This window comes from Myotis yumanensis, unplaced genomic scaffold, assembly GCF_028538775.1.
Source record: "Myotis yumanensis isolate MYYU_CA2020_CCGP unplaced genomic scaffold, mMyoYum1.0.hap1 SCAF_6, whole genome shotgun sequence".
In the NCBI taxonomy this organism is placed as follows: domain Eukaryota; kingdom Metazoa; phylum Chordata; class Mammalia; order Chiroptera; family Vespertilionidae; genus Myotis; species Myotis yumanensis.
This window is the reverse complement of record NW_027223757.1, coordinates 93,219,854-93,229,914: the sequence shown is the minus strand read 5'-3', so window position 1 is coordinate 93,229,914 and position 10,061 is coordinate 93,219,854. Positions and strand designations below refer to the sequence as shown.

Genomic DNA, 10,061 nt, shown 5'->3' with positions numbered 1-10,061 from the left:
ATTTCCCCAAGAGGTAGGGCCTTCCCAATCATCAGGAGCTCCTCGATGGATTGTCCCAAAGAGGTAGGCTGGAGCAGATAGACAAGCCTCTGCGGCTCTGCACACATACATCCCCACAACCTGTGCACACCCGCTGTGTACGCAGCCTCCTGGTGATGGATTGTGACAGCATGAGGGCATCACGGTGTGATGGCGTGAAGGTGTGATGACCATTTGCATTTTAGCTCTTTATTATATAGGATGTGGGCAGAGGTAACCTAATGTGCAAAGCAGACAGCGAGGGTTGAACACACAGGGACAGGGAGGATGGAGCTAAGGTTCTGAAGTCAACACTGGGGCCTCCAGGTCCAGGGCAGGGAGGAACCAGCAGGAAGGAGCTGCTTGGGAGTCAGGAGCCAGGACTCAGCCAGAGCCCCAAGTGGCTCTCCTTGGGGAGTGAGAGCCCAGCAGGAAACCTCTTCAGGCGGTGAAGGGGCTGGACAGAAGGTTCTTTCCTGCCCCTGTCGCCATGGCCACCTCAGCTCAGGAGTCCTGCAGACAGAGGACAGTGCTGTTCCCAGGCCCAGCCAGCAGGGGCGATGCTCTTCCAGGCCTCCTGCTGTGGCTCCCAAGTGAGAAGAAAAGCTCTGAGGCCAATGGAGCCACAGCTGCTTTAGAGCTGCCTCTCACCAGGTGGGAGGACACCCTGCAGTGTAAGCCGCCGCCAGAGCCACACCCAGGCTCCCGCTACCTGTCCCCTGGCTTGTCCCCTGCACCTTCTGTTCTAGGGAAACCGAATGTGTCCCTGAGAGAGGATTAGAGAGCGTTACCTGTGGGCTGAAGTCCAGAGTGTCCTGGGAAGAGAAGGAAGATGCCACTTAAAAGGTATGAAGGTAAGTGTGTCCCCAAACACAGGGTCCCCGCCCAGGCCACCTGAGCTTCTCCAGCAGCACCCCCACCCGCTGACACCAGAGCAGAGCCAAGAGCAGAAGCTGAGAGCAGCGGACCCAAAGCCGTCACATCCAGTGTCATGTTAGTGACAGCAGGGCCTGCTCCTCCATGTGCCCCAGGATCTGCACCCAAATCCCCGTGAGTGTTAACCCCTCTCTAACCCCACAGCCATGACTCCTCATGTCTCCACCCTGAGAACCGGGAGCTGGTTATTTCTGCATTTCCAGGGAACATGAGACCGACAGGGAAAGAGAGGCTTCTATGGCATTGCCATACCAAGAGCTCACCCAGCAAAGCCCCAGTTCTCCCCACCATCTCGGGGCCTCGGCTGCCAGCAGGCTCCTTACCTTTCTGAGCCCTGAAGTAGATGAGCAGCCCCGCCCCGAGGAAGAGCAGCCCCAGCACGAAGCCCCCGGCTCCACTCAACACCTTGCTCCGTGCAGATCCAGACTGGGCCCCTGAGAGAAGAAGCTGGTTTTAGTGGGTTTTAGCCAAACCAACTTCTCTAATGGATACCCTGGGATTGAGAGCTTGGGGTGGAGAGGGGAGAGTGGCAGGGAGGGGGCTGCCCAAGAAGAAGCAGAACAATAGCCATTTCCTCAAAGGAGACTGAGGTCACACTGAGCAGGTACAAGGCCCAGGCACTGGTCTCAGGTCCCCTCACTCCCGACCCAAGGCCACTGCTTCCGCCTCTGAGAGCTGCGGAGCCCGGGGCTGGTGACCTCCAGGACTTGGCCCGGGTGACAGAGCCACAGATGGCAGAGCAGACGGGGCTCTCCCACGGCCGGAAGGTCCCCACGCTGTGGAGGATGCACCTCTTCCCAGATCACAGTGGGCAGCTCAGCGCAGGCAGAAGCACCCGCCCAGCCCACAGGGGATGGTGCCCAGGGCCAAGGGCACCATGACTGGGAGAGTGTGGGGAATTCAAAGCAGGGCAGTCAGGGAGGCCTCCCAGGGCTATGGGTGTCCACAGAAGCGATCACAGGTCTACCCTGTGGCCTGTGCTGAAGGAGAGACAGAGCAAAGGAAAACAGGGTGTGGGGAGAGGGGACCCTGACCCTCAGGGAAAAGCAAAGGCTCCTGTGGGGGGGAGGCATGTGAGGTCAGAGGGCATCTCACTCCATTCCACGGTGACAGGGCTGGTCCTGCTGGGGTGCCGCACTTGGCAGGTGTAGACCTCCCCGCTCCGGGGAACTGTCTCCAGCATCACCAGGATCTGGAAAGTCCAGTCCCCGTTCCGGATCAGGCCCGTGGACACCACCCCGGCCTCCTCTTCCTGGCCATTGCGCAGCCAGCGGACCTCAATGTGGCCCGGATAGAAGCCGTTCACGGAGCAGACCAGGAGGTTGTGGTGCTGCAGGCGCTGGGTCTTTGCAGGATACACGGTCACTGTGGGCTCAGCTGGGACAGAGAAGGCAGAGGGAGACGTGAGCAGGACAGGCAGGCCCCTTGCTTGCTTCCTTTCGGCCTTGTCTCTAGTCCCAGGCTCTAGGCCCCGGCAGCTCCACTCAACTGCCCTGTTGCCCCGCAGGAGGTAGTGCCATGGGCCTTGAATCTACATCACGGGCCACTGGATTTGAGAGACGTTGAGGAAATTTGTGTGGGTTTTCTTCCCCCATAATTTGAAACAGTTACTCCTTGTTGAATGAAGTCTTTACAAATCTTTGCGAGGCACAGAGTGTGTGAGTTCCAGTGTGATTTCTAGGACAGGGCTGCCTGGGTCACATCCAGGCTGTGCCTCTTACTGGGTGATCCTGGGGGATCCTCTCTGCTCAGCTCCTCACCTGCAAAGGGGGTGATAATACTAACTCACCGCTTAAGAACATATGAGGCTCAATGGGCCTAAAATATGTAAAACAGCGACTGGAACGTAGCCGTCACTGTATGTCAGCTGTTTATCACATATGGAGAGAGAACATAAGGAAAGCAGAGGGAGAAACTGGGGAACAGCTTGGGGAGATGGGACTCAGGGTGTGAAATCCCGGGAATGTGATCACACCTGAGAACACAGAGATGGTTCCCCTGGAAGCAGGAAAGATGAGCGATTCCCTAGCTCCGGGGGCTGAGTCCTGAGGGAGAGGGAGGAGCAGGGCAGCATCATTATAACACTGACAGTGACACTCACTGAGCAACCCGCTCCTTCTCAAAAGAAGCCGACCTGTTATTTGGGATTCCTGTCATTTTATAATTGTCTCTCTTTGCAAGCTGACATTTGAGATCAGGGCAGGGGCTGGGACTCAATACGTGTGCTTCCTGCTGAGACCAGGCTCAATGAATACAGATTTGGAGGAGGAAGAGGAGGAGGAGGAGGAGGGGGAGGAGGAGGAGGAGAAGAAACTTGGGGAAACATTTTTACTGCACCCCAAAAGGGTAGATTTAAGATTGATGGTAAATCATTGCTAGCAACCTCTGAGTGCATTTCATTACCTTAAAGATGTTTAAATTCTTAACATGGAAAGAAATAAAACAGAATGAAAACACAAGGCAGGAGCAAGTGAAAATCCTGAATCAAATGTTAGCAAAGTGTCTGTCCTGCTGCCTAGAGAACCTGGAAAATCACTGAGAAAAAGGTCCGGACCCCAGGGAAGACGGACAATAGGCCATTCTTGGAGCAGGAACAGCCATTAGCCAACACGTACCTGAAAACTGTTCAAGAACCTTAGAAATCAGAGAAGGATAAATTTAATATAAAAAACAAATTTTCAAGTGAGTATTTGGCAACATTGAAAAAATATTTAACAAAATAGAACGTGAGGTAAATTGTCTCAACTCTAAACAGTTAACATGTAATGACTTAAATGCTGTCAGCCTGTGTGGATGTGACATCAGTGTGTTAAGTAACAAATTACAATTAGACCCTGGCTCCCCATCACCCCCTCTGTAAACACAGGGCACTGAGGGGGGAACAAGACACTGAGACCTAAAGGAGCTCAGAGAGGCCAGAGGTGCCTCAGAGGCCCCGCCCCTCACACCCAGCCTGACCCTCCGCCCAGGGACAGGCTTGTGCACCCAGCACCCCTATTCCAGGGCTCAGAGTCAGGGGGGGGTTGGCCAAGACAGACCGACTCCCTCCTCCCACCTCCCCCTCCCTCCCTCCCTGCTGCTCCCCAAACCCTCCCCCGAGTGGACAGGACTGGACACCCCGGAAACGCCCTACACAGGACAGGACCTCAGGGTCTCCACAGCCGCCCTCAGGCCCCCCATGGGAGCTCCTCACAGCCCTGTGTGCGCACCCCTCCCCACTCCCACCTCCTCCTCCACCCCCCACCCACCTGCCCCCGCGCTCACTTTTCCGCTGCACCGAGAATCCCTCAAACACCCCGTAGTTGTGTCTGCAGAACGTGTCCACATAAGCCCGCTCCCGCTCCAGTTTGTCCTCCTGGCTGTTCCAGAGCTTCGCGTCCTGCAGGCCCCGCTCCATCACCGCGAGGTACTCCCCCACGTCGCTGTCGAAGCGCACGTCCTCCTGCCCGTTGTGGATGTATCTCTGCAGGAACCGCACCCGCTCCGTCCCGTTGGAGAAATGACACTCGGACTTAAGCTGCTCCAGGAAATGCGCTGCGGGGACAGGAAGGACCCATCACGCGGGTGAGAGAAGATGTCGACGCCGCCCAGTGCAGGGAGCCAGGCGGTGGGGACACAGGACCCGGCACCCCCACAGCCAGTGCCCGGGGCCCCTCCTCTGGGGCTGGGAGGCCGCAGGGCAGGGAGACCCCTGGGACCCTCAGCCACTGGGGACCCACTGGGCTGCCCCGCGGGCTCCGGGCTCCAGGCTGGGCCAGGACTTGTGCCATCACCGCCTCCTCCTAGACGCCCCCCGCCCCTCACCCCCCGCCTCTCCCCTCCCCACACCCGCCTCCTCCTGTCACCCCCTGGGCAGGGGACCTCGTGCCAGGCCCCAGCTGCCCGGGACCCAGGCAGGAAACCGGGCATCGCCCTCCCCTCTGCAACTTAGAATTCACCAAAGTGCCCATCACAGGCAACCACAGGCGCATCCACACAGGAGGGAGATGGCAGGACAGGGGCCTGGAGCAGCACCACAGGGTCCAAGTTCCATCAGGGGCGGGGCCAGGGCCTCTGAGTGACAGGATGAGGGGGAAGGTCGCTGCGTGTGGGGGAGGGGGCACATCTCAGGTGAAGGCAATGCCACCTGCAAAGCCTCAGAGAACCCATGTGCTTCCTGGGAAACCAGAGAACAGGCTCTGAGCCCAGACAGTGGGGGGGAGGGGACAGGAGCCTGGAGGAGGCGGGTGCTGAGAGCCTGGGGTGAGTTAGGGGGCTTCTGCTGCATGTAAGGGAGAGCACTGAGGAGGTTCAGGGGTTACACCCTAATCCCAATAGGGCGCCCTCTCTTTCCTGCATGTCCAACCCAGGAAGCGCAGAGAACAGAGCACACCTGTGGTTAAAGCAGGTGGTGGATGGAAGCTCTGACACCGTCGCTGGTGTGGAGAGAGTCCCTGCAGAAATGGGAGGCCCTGACTGAGGACAGGGGGCTCCCCACGACGCACGACTCATGGAGGAGAGACGCGGGAGGTCAGCAGAGATGACTGACCACAACTCATGGCGTTTTGACAAACATCACAGAAAGCAAAGTAAAAAGGAAGGTTTTAAACTTCAAGTGATTGAGTGGGTTCAACGAGAAAGTGGTGAATTTGTGTAACTGCCTAATTTTTTTTCTAAATAAACCGTGAAGAGCTGCATTGGAAGGTGCGTGTGTATAAAGTGTGAGTCTAGAATTTTCAGAAACAGCCGGTGTCCAGCTGTGTTCTCACCCTCAACACTATTGGCGTTTGGACCAGATGATTCTGTGAGGTGGGGGTGGGTGTTCTGTACACAGTGGGCTGCACTCGGCATCCCCACCAGCTGTCAGAGAAACCCTCATGTGACAGCAGACATGGCTTTACATATTGCAGACGTCCCAGGGGTGGGAAGGAGGGAAAGGGGTGGTGAACCATCTGAAAAGTCTGGGGTGAAAAGCCACTGTTGATTATGCAGCAGCTGAGAGTGACAATAAAAAATTAGCCAATATTGTGTCTGTGGAAACGCTTGGTCTATATGACACTTATATTCCTTAAGAATGTGGTTCCAGTGCAGACTATTTTTCCAGAAAAAGAAACTTGTTCAGGACCAAGATCTACCTGTTTCTTTGCCTTGTTAACCAGTCACCAGGTCATTATTTATCCCCCACATCATCTTTCTTCATCTCCCGGCCACTGGCCCACTGCTTGTCCACAGGAGCAGCTACAGCCACAACCATTTGATTCCTGTTAAAAGTCCCAACTAACTCACTTTCTAACTGCCTCCTGCTCCCAGTAATACCAGGAGGCATCAGGTTACCAGCCTTGGCCAGATGTGGACTCTCATTTCTACAGGCAGGTCCCTCAGAAGGGGAGCAGCTGAGATGACCCCCTCACAGAGACAGATTACAAACAGGAGCAGGTCCCAGCTTTAGATGGAGACCTTCACGGAGAAGTGATGGCAGAGGGGAGGGCACTCTGGTCAGACTCGGTCTATGTAACTTTTCACAAATTCCCCAGCACCTTCCTGACACCTGAGAAGCTGAAAACAAACATGTGTGAGTTGGTGTTCACTGTAGCCTGTGTGCTCAGCAGTGTCAGGCCAGGCTCATGGGCCCAACTTAAGGATAAAGCAGATAAATATATATGATTCCCAGTTACATTTGAATTTCAGATAAATAATTGTTGTTTCTCTGAAATTCAGCTTAAATCGGGCATCCTGTATTACCTTTGGCAACACAAGCCCACCCGCTGATGGAATCTGAGAGGGAGGAGTGCTCTTAAAGTTCCTTGTGTTCCTCACGTGTCTATGACAGTCTGCACATAGTGTGAGCCGATATGGAACTTTTAAAGGTGTAAATGCAAAATGGATGTAAATTCCTCCTGTGTATTGGAACTGGCAGCCCTTGCACCTGCTGCCCCCAACCCTGAGACACAGGCTGGCCCATGGGAACATCAGAAATCTCAGCAGCAAGTCAGACCCAACCAAGCCCCTGTTCACAGTGGGGGTGGAAGCCCAGGCTCTAGAATGAGGAACCTAAATTAGAACATGAGCTCTCCCCCTGGGTCAGGTTGTAACACCCATGGGCCTTGTTCTTTATCTCTGATAAGGATTTACTGATACTGTATTCCTCACAGGATATTGTTAAGTGTGGAATTAAATTGTGATTCTTCCTATTGCTGATCATATAAGCAATCAATAAATAACTTGCTATTTTAATTCGTATAGCCCCTAAAAGTGCAGGGTCATGAGATCTTTCTACTCCTTAACTTTCTAGTGAAAATAATGTTTTTATCAACATTTGGCAATTGTCTTTGATCAATTTTATCACTAAATGTCATTTTGAACACAAGTACAGACACATTGGTCTCTGTATAATAACGGGATATACATGCACCTAATATGAAAGGACTGTGCTGAGGTAGAAGAGAGGACTTTCTAGATACTGAGACTTAGACTATGTCACCTGGTTCTACAACTAACCATGTGACTCTGGGTAAGTTGTTTAAACTCTCTGAATCAGATTCCATGGGTGATTACAGTTGTAATTGCTGCAGGTGAGACAGGATGGTTATGAGAGTCACACACTCAAATGTAGGCCTGGTGCACAGTACCTGCCCACTGTGACGCTGCTCCATGCCACAGGGACCAGATTTGTCTTGTCCATGACCCAACCCTCATCCCCAGGTGGTGACTGTCTGCTCTGGTCACTAATAAGCGGTGGCTGTGGAATTGGTGGCTTTCATAACCAGTCACCGCTGCCTTTAAGGTCACTCCCGTGGCTCCTTGTGATGACTGAGCATCTCTGGTTCTCGAGTCCCCAGCTTCTCTTCAGGCTCCTTTGTTCTTATGCTTTAGTTCCAGCTGACTGCCTGAGCCCAGTGCACAGTCTCCCTGAGGTCACTGCTCAGAGGCACCTGTAATCATCCCTCATGTCTTCAGCCCCCGTCCTCTCTTCAACGGTCCAATCAGGTTTCATCTCATACACTCCACTGTCTGTGAACTTCACACCCACCAAACCCAGTGCTCACTGCTCTGCCTGTCCTCACTGCCCTGTCTCCTAGTGGTTCTTATCACACCTGGCCACTCCCTTCTGGAAAAATCTACTTCCCCTCACCGCCCTGCATCACCTTCTCTTGGTTTTCCTCAACACACTGCACCCCTTCTCAGTCTCTTCTGCTCTCATTGGCTCTTGGTCCTCTAGGCTCAGCCCTTAACATCTTCTTGTTCTCTCTCTCCTTCTCTCTCTCTCTCTCTCTCTCTCTCTCTCTCTCTCTCTCTCTCTCTCCTTCACTTCCCTGGAGTTTAACACAGCACAGGTGTAAATGACACCAACACATACACCCTGCCCTGGCCGGCCCTGAAATCCAGGCTTCTGTGTTCAACTGACCTCTTGACAGCTCCACATAAATGTTAAAGTCATTTCCAACTCACACCAAACCTTCATTCCTAACCACCTGCTTCAAATTACTTCTTACACAGTCTTTCCTTTCTCAATTCACAGCTCCACCTAGTTTATTCAAATTATTGAGGATAAATCCTTAGGGATTGTGACTCCTCCCCCATTTCATCCAGAACAAGTTGTGGAAATATCTCCCCCAGATCTGCTCACTTCCCCTTTCCCGCTGACTTTGCCGCAAACACTAACTGAAGCCCAAGCCCGTCACCTGGGCGCTCTTCCATGCTCCTCAAGGGCCCCCAACTCCTCTTGTGAACCCCGCAATCCAATCTTCACCTGGTAGCTGGGATTATTGTTTTTAATAAACATACGTGGACTCTCCTATAACCCTCAGCAGTTCACATGTCTCTTCAGATAAAATTCAAACTTCTTACCCGCCCGTCAGGGCCCAATATGATTTGTCTGCCGTCTTCCCCAGCCTCTTCCTATGTCAGTGCCACTCCCCAACTTGCTTGCCTGCTGCAGCCTCGCTAGCCTTCTTCCTGCCCCTTCAACACGGCAAACACGTTCCCACACTGAGGCCTCTCCCTCTTCCTCTCCCTGGGACACTTGTCCCCTAGATCTTCTCATGGTGGCGTCTCTCATCATCCAGGTCTCAAGTGTCACTTCCTCAGGGACAGCTCCCTTAGCACTTGAACTGATGTCAGGTGAATCCATGCTCTCTGTCCCATAACCCTGGGGTATTTTTTTAAAGCAATTATTGCTCTGAATTTTTTTTTTTCTTAAGGGGCTCAGGGAGAAAGGAAAGGAGATGGTGGGGAGGTCCCTGGATACATTTCATATCGGAGGGAGAGGCACCAACATCACAAATTCTGCTGAGGACAGAACACAGGATCCTCAAAGAGAGACCCTCTAATTCCTTTTTACTCCCCATAAAATGCCAGAGAAATGTTCCTTTGGGGGATAACTCAATACAATAAATGGAGCACTGGGTGGGAATCAGTCTGAGATCATTATTTCTCAGTCCTCTCTAGACTCTGATGGAAGGTGACAGGAGACTGGGGAGATTTGACTGGAGACGAGGTGAGAAGAAAAGGATGAGATACACAAGGCCCCTTGTATATCTTGTAGTGACGAACACCAGCCCCTTTTGTGGTGGAAAAAATCAGGATCCATGTGATAAAGGCAGGTGGCCACTGAAGAAAATGCCACCATTTTTTAAGGGACATGGCTTGGACACAGTGACAAAGCTAATTCCCTTTCTTCCTCCCCCACAACAGCTCACCCCCAAGGTGCACTTACGTGGAGTGTCCCTGGCCTGAGCCAGGGGAGGGCTCAGTGCCATCAGCATCACCGTCAGAGCGGCCATCCAGGAGCCTCCGGGGAACCGCAGACACACCATGCTGGAGCTCAGAGAGGACAGGGGCAGGGAGCAGGGGGGTCTCACTCAGTGAGGACTGTGACCCTTCTCCACCCACATCCCCCAAAACACCAACTGAGGCACTCATTTCTTTGTTCCTGGATTGGGTCATCTCAGTACTGAGAACTAATGAACATCAGAGATGAACAGCATCATCAGTTGCTGGTCAGAGATTCAGTAGGAAGGTCCTCTTCTGGAACTTAGAATTTCCTGCATTAAAAACATTGCTTTGATTTAGTGCTTTAAAGATCTGGTAGTTTCAGAAACACTGTTGGGCCCTATTGTGAGGCAGCT

General features: G+C 53.2%; 1 protein-coding gene across 1 annotated transcript; it reads right to left on the bottom strand.

Annotated features, from left to right (window-relative positions):
- Positions 1-212: 212 nt before the first annotated feature.
- Positions 213-9,839, bottom strand: LOC139012600 (DLA class II histocompatibility antigen, DR-1 beta chain-like). The gene is made up of 6 exons (XM_070418744.1): positions 9,650-9,839; positions 4,219-4,488; positions 2,050-2,331; positions 1,278-1,388; positions 810-833; positions 213-531 (listed from the first exon to the last, which is right to left on the bottom strand). The coding sequence occupies exons 1-6, from the start codon at positions 9,747-9,749 to the stop codon at positions 518-520; spliced, it is 801 nt and encodes a 266-aa protein (XP_070274845.1). The 5' UTR covers positions 9,750-9,839; the 3' UTR covers positions 213-517.
- Between the last annotated feature and the right edge of the window lie 222 nt (positions 9,840-10,061).

Bases quoted from the DNA above. Each gene is read 5' to 3' on its own strand.
- LOC139012600 (XM_070418744.1), bottom strand. From the start codon at position 9,749: ATGGTGTGTCTGCGGTTCCCCGGAGGCTCCTGGATGGCCGCTCTGACG. The intron at 2,332-4,218 runs GTGAGCGCGGGG...TCTCTGTCCCAG, and splicing joins ATTCTCGGTGCAGCGGAAAA to CTGAGCCCACAGTGACCGTG. The intron at 1,389-2,049 runs GTGAGATGCCCT...TTCTTCTCTCAG, and splicing joins CCCTGTCACCGTGGAATGGA to GGGCCCAGTCTGGATCTGCA.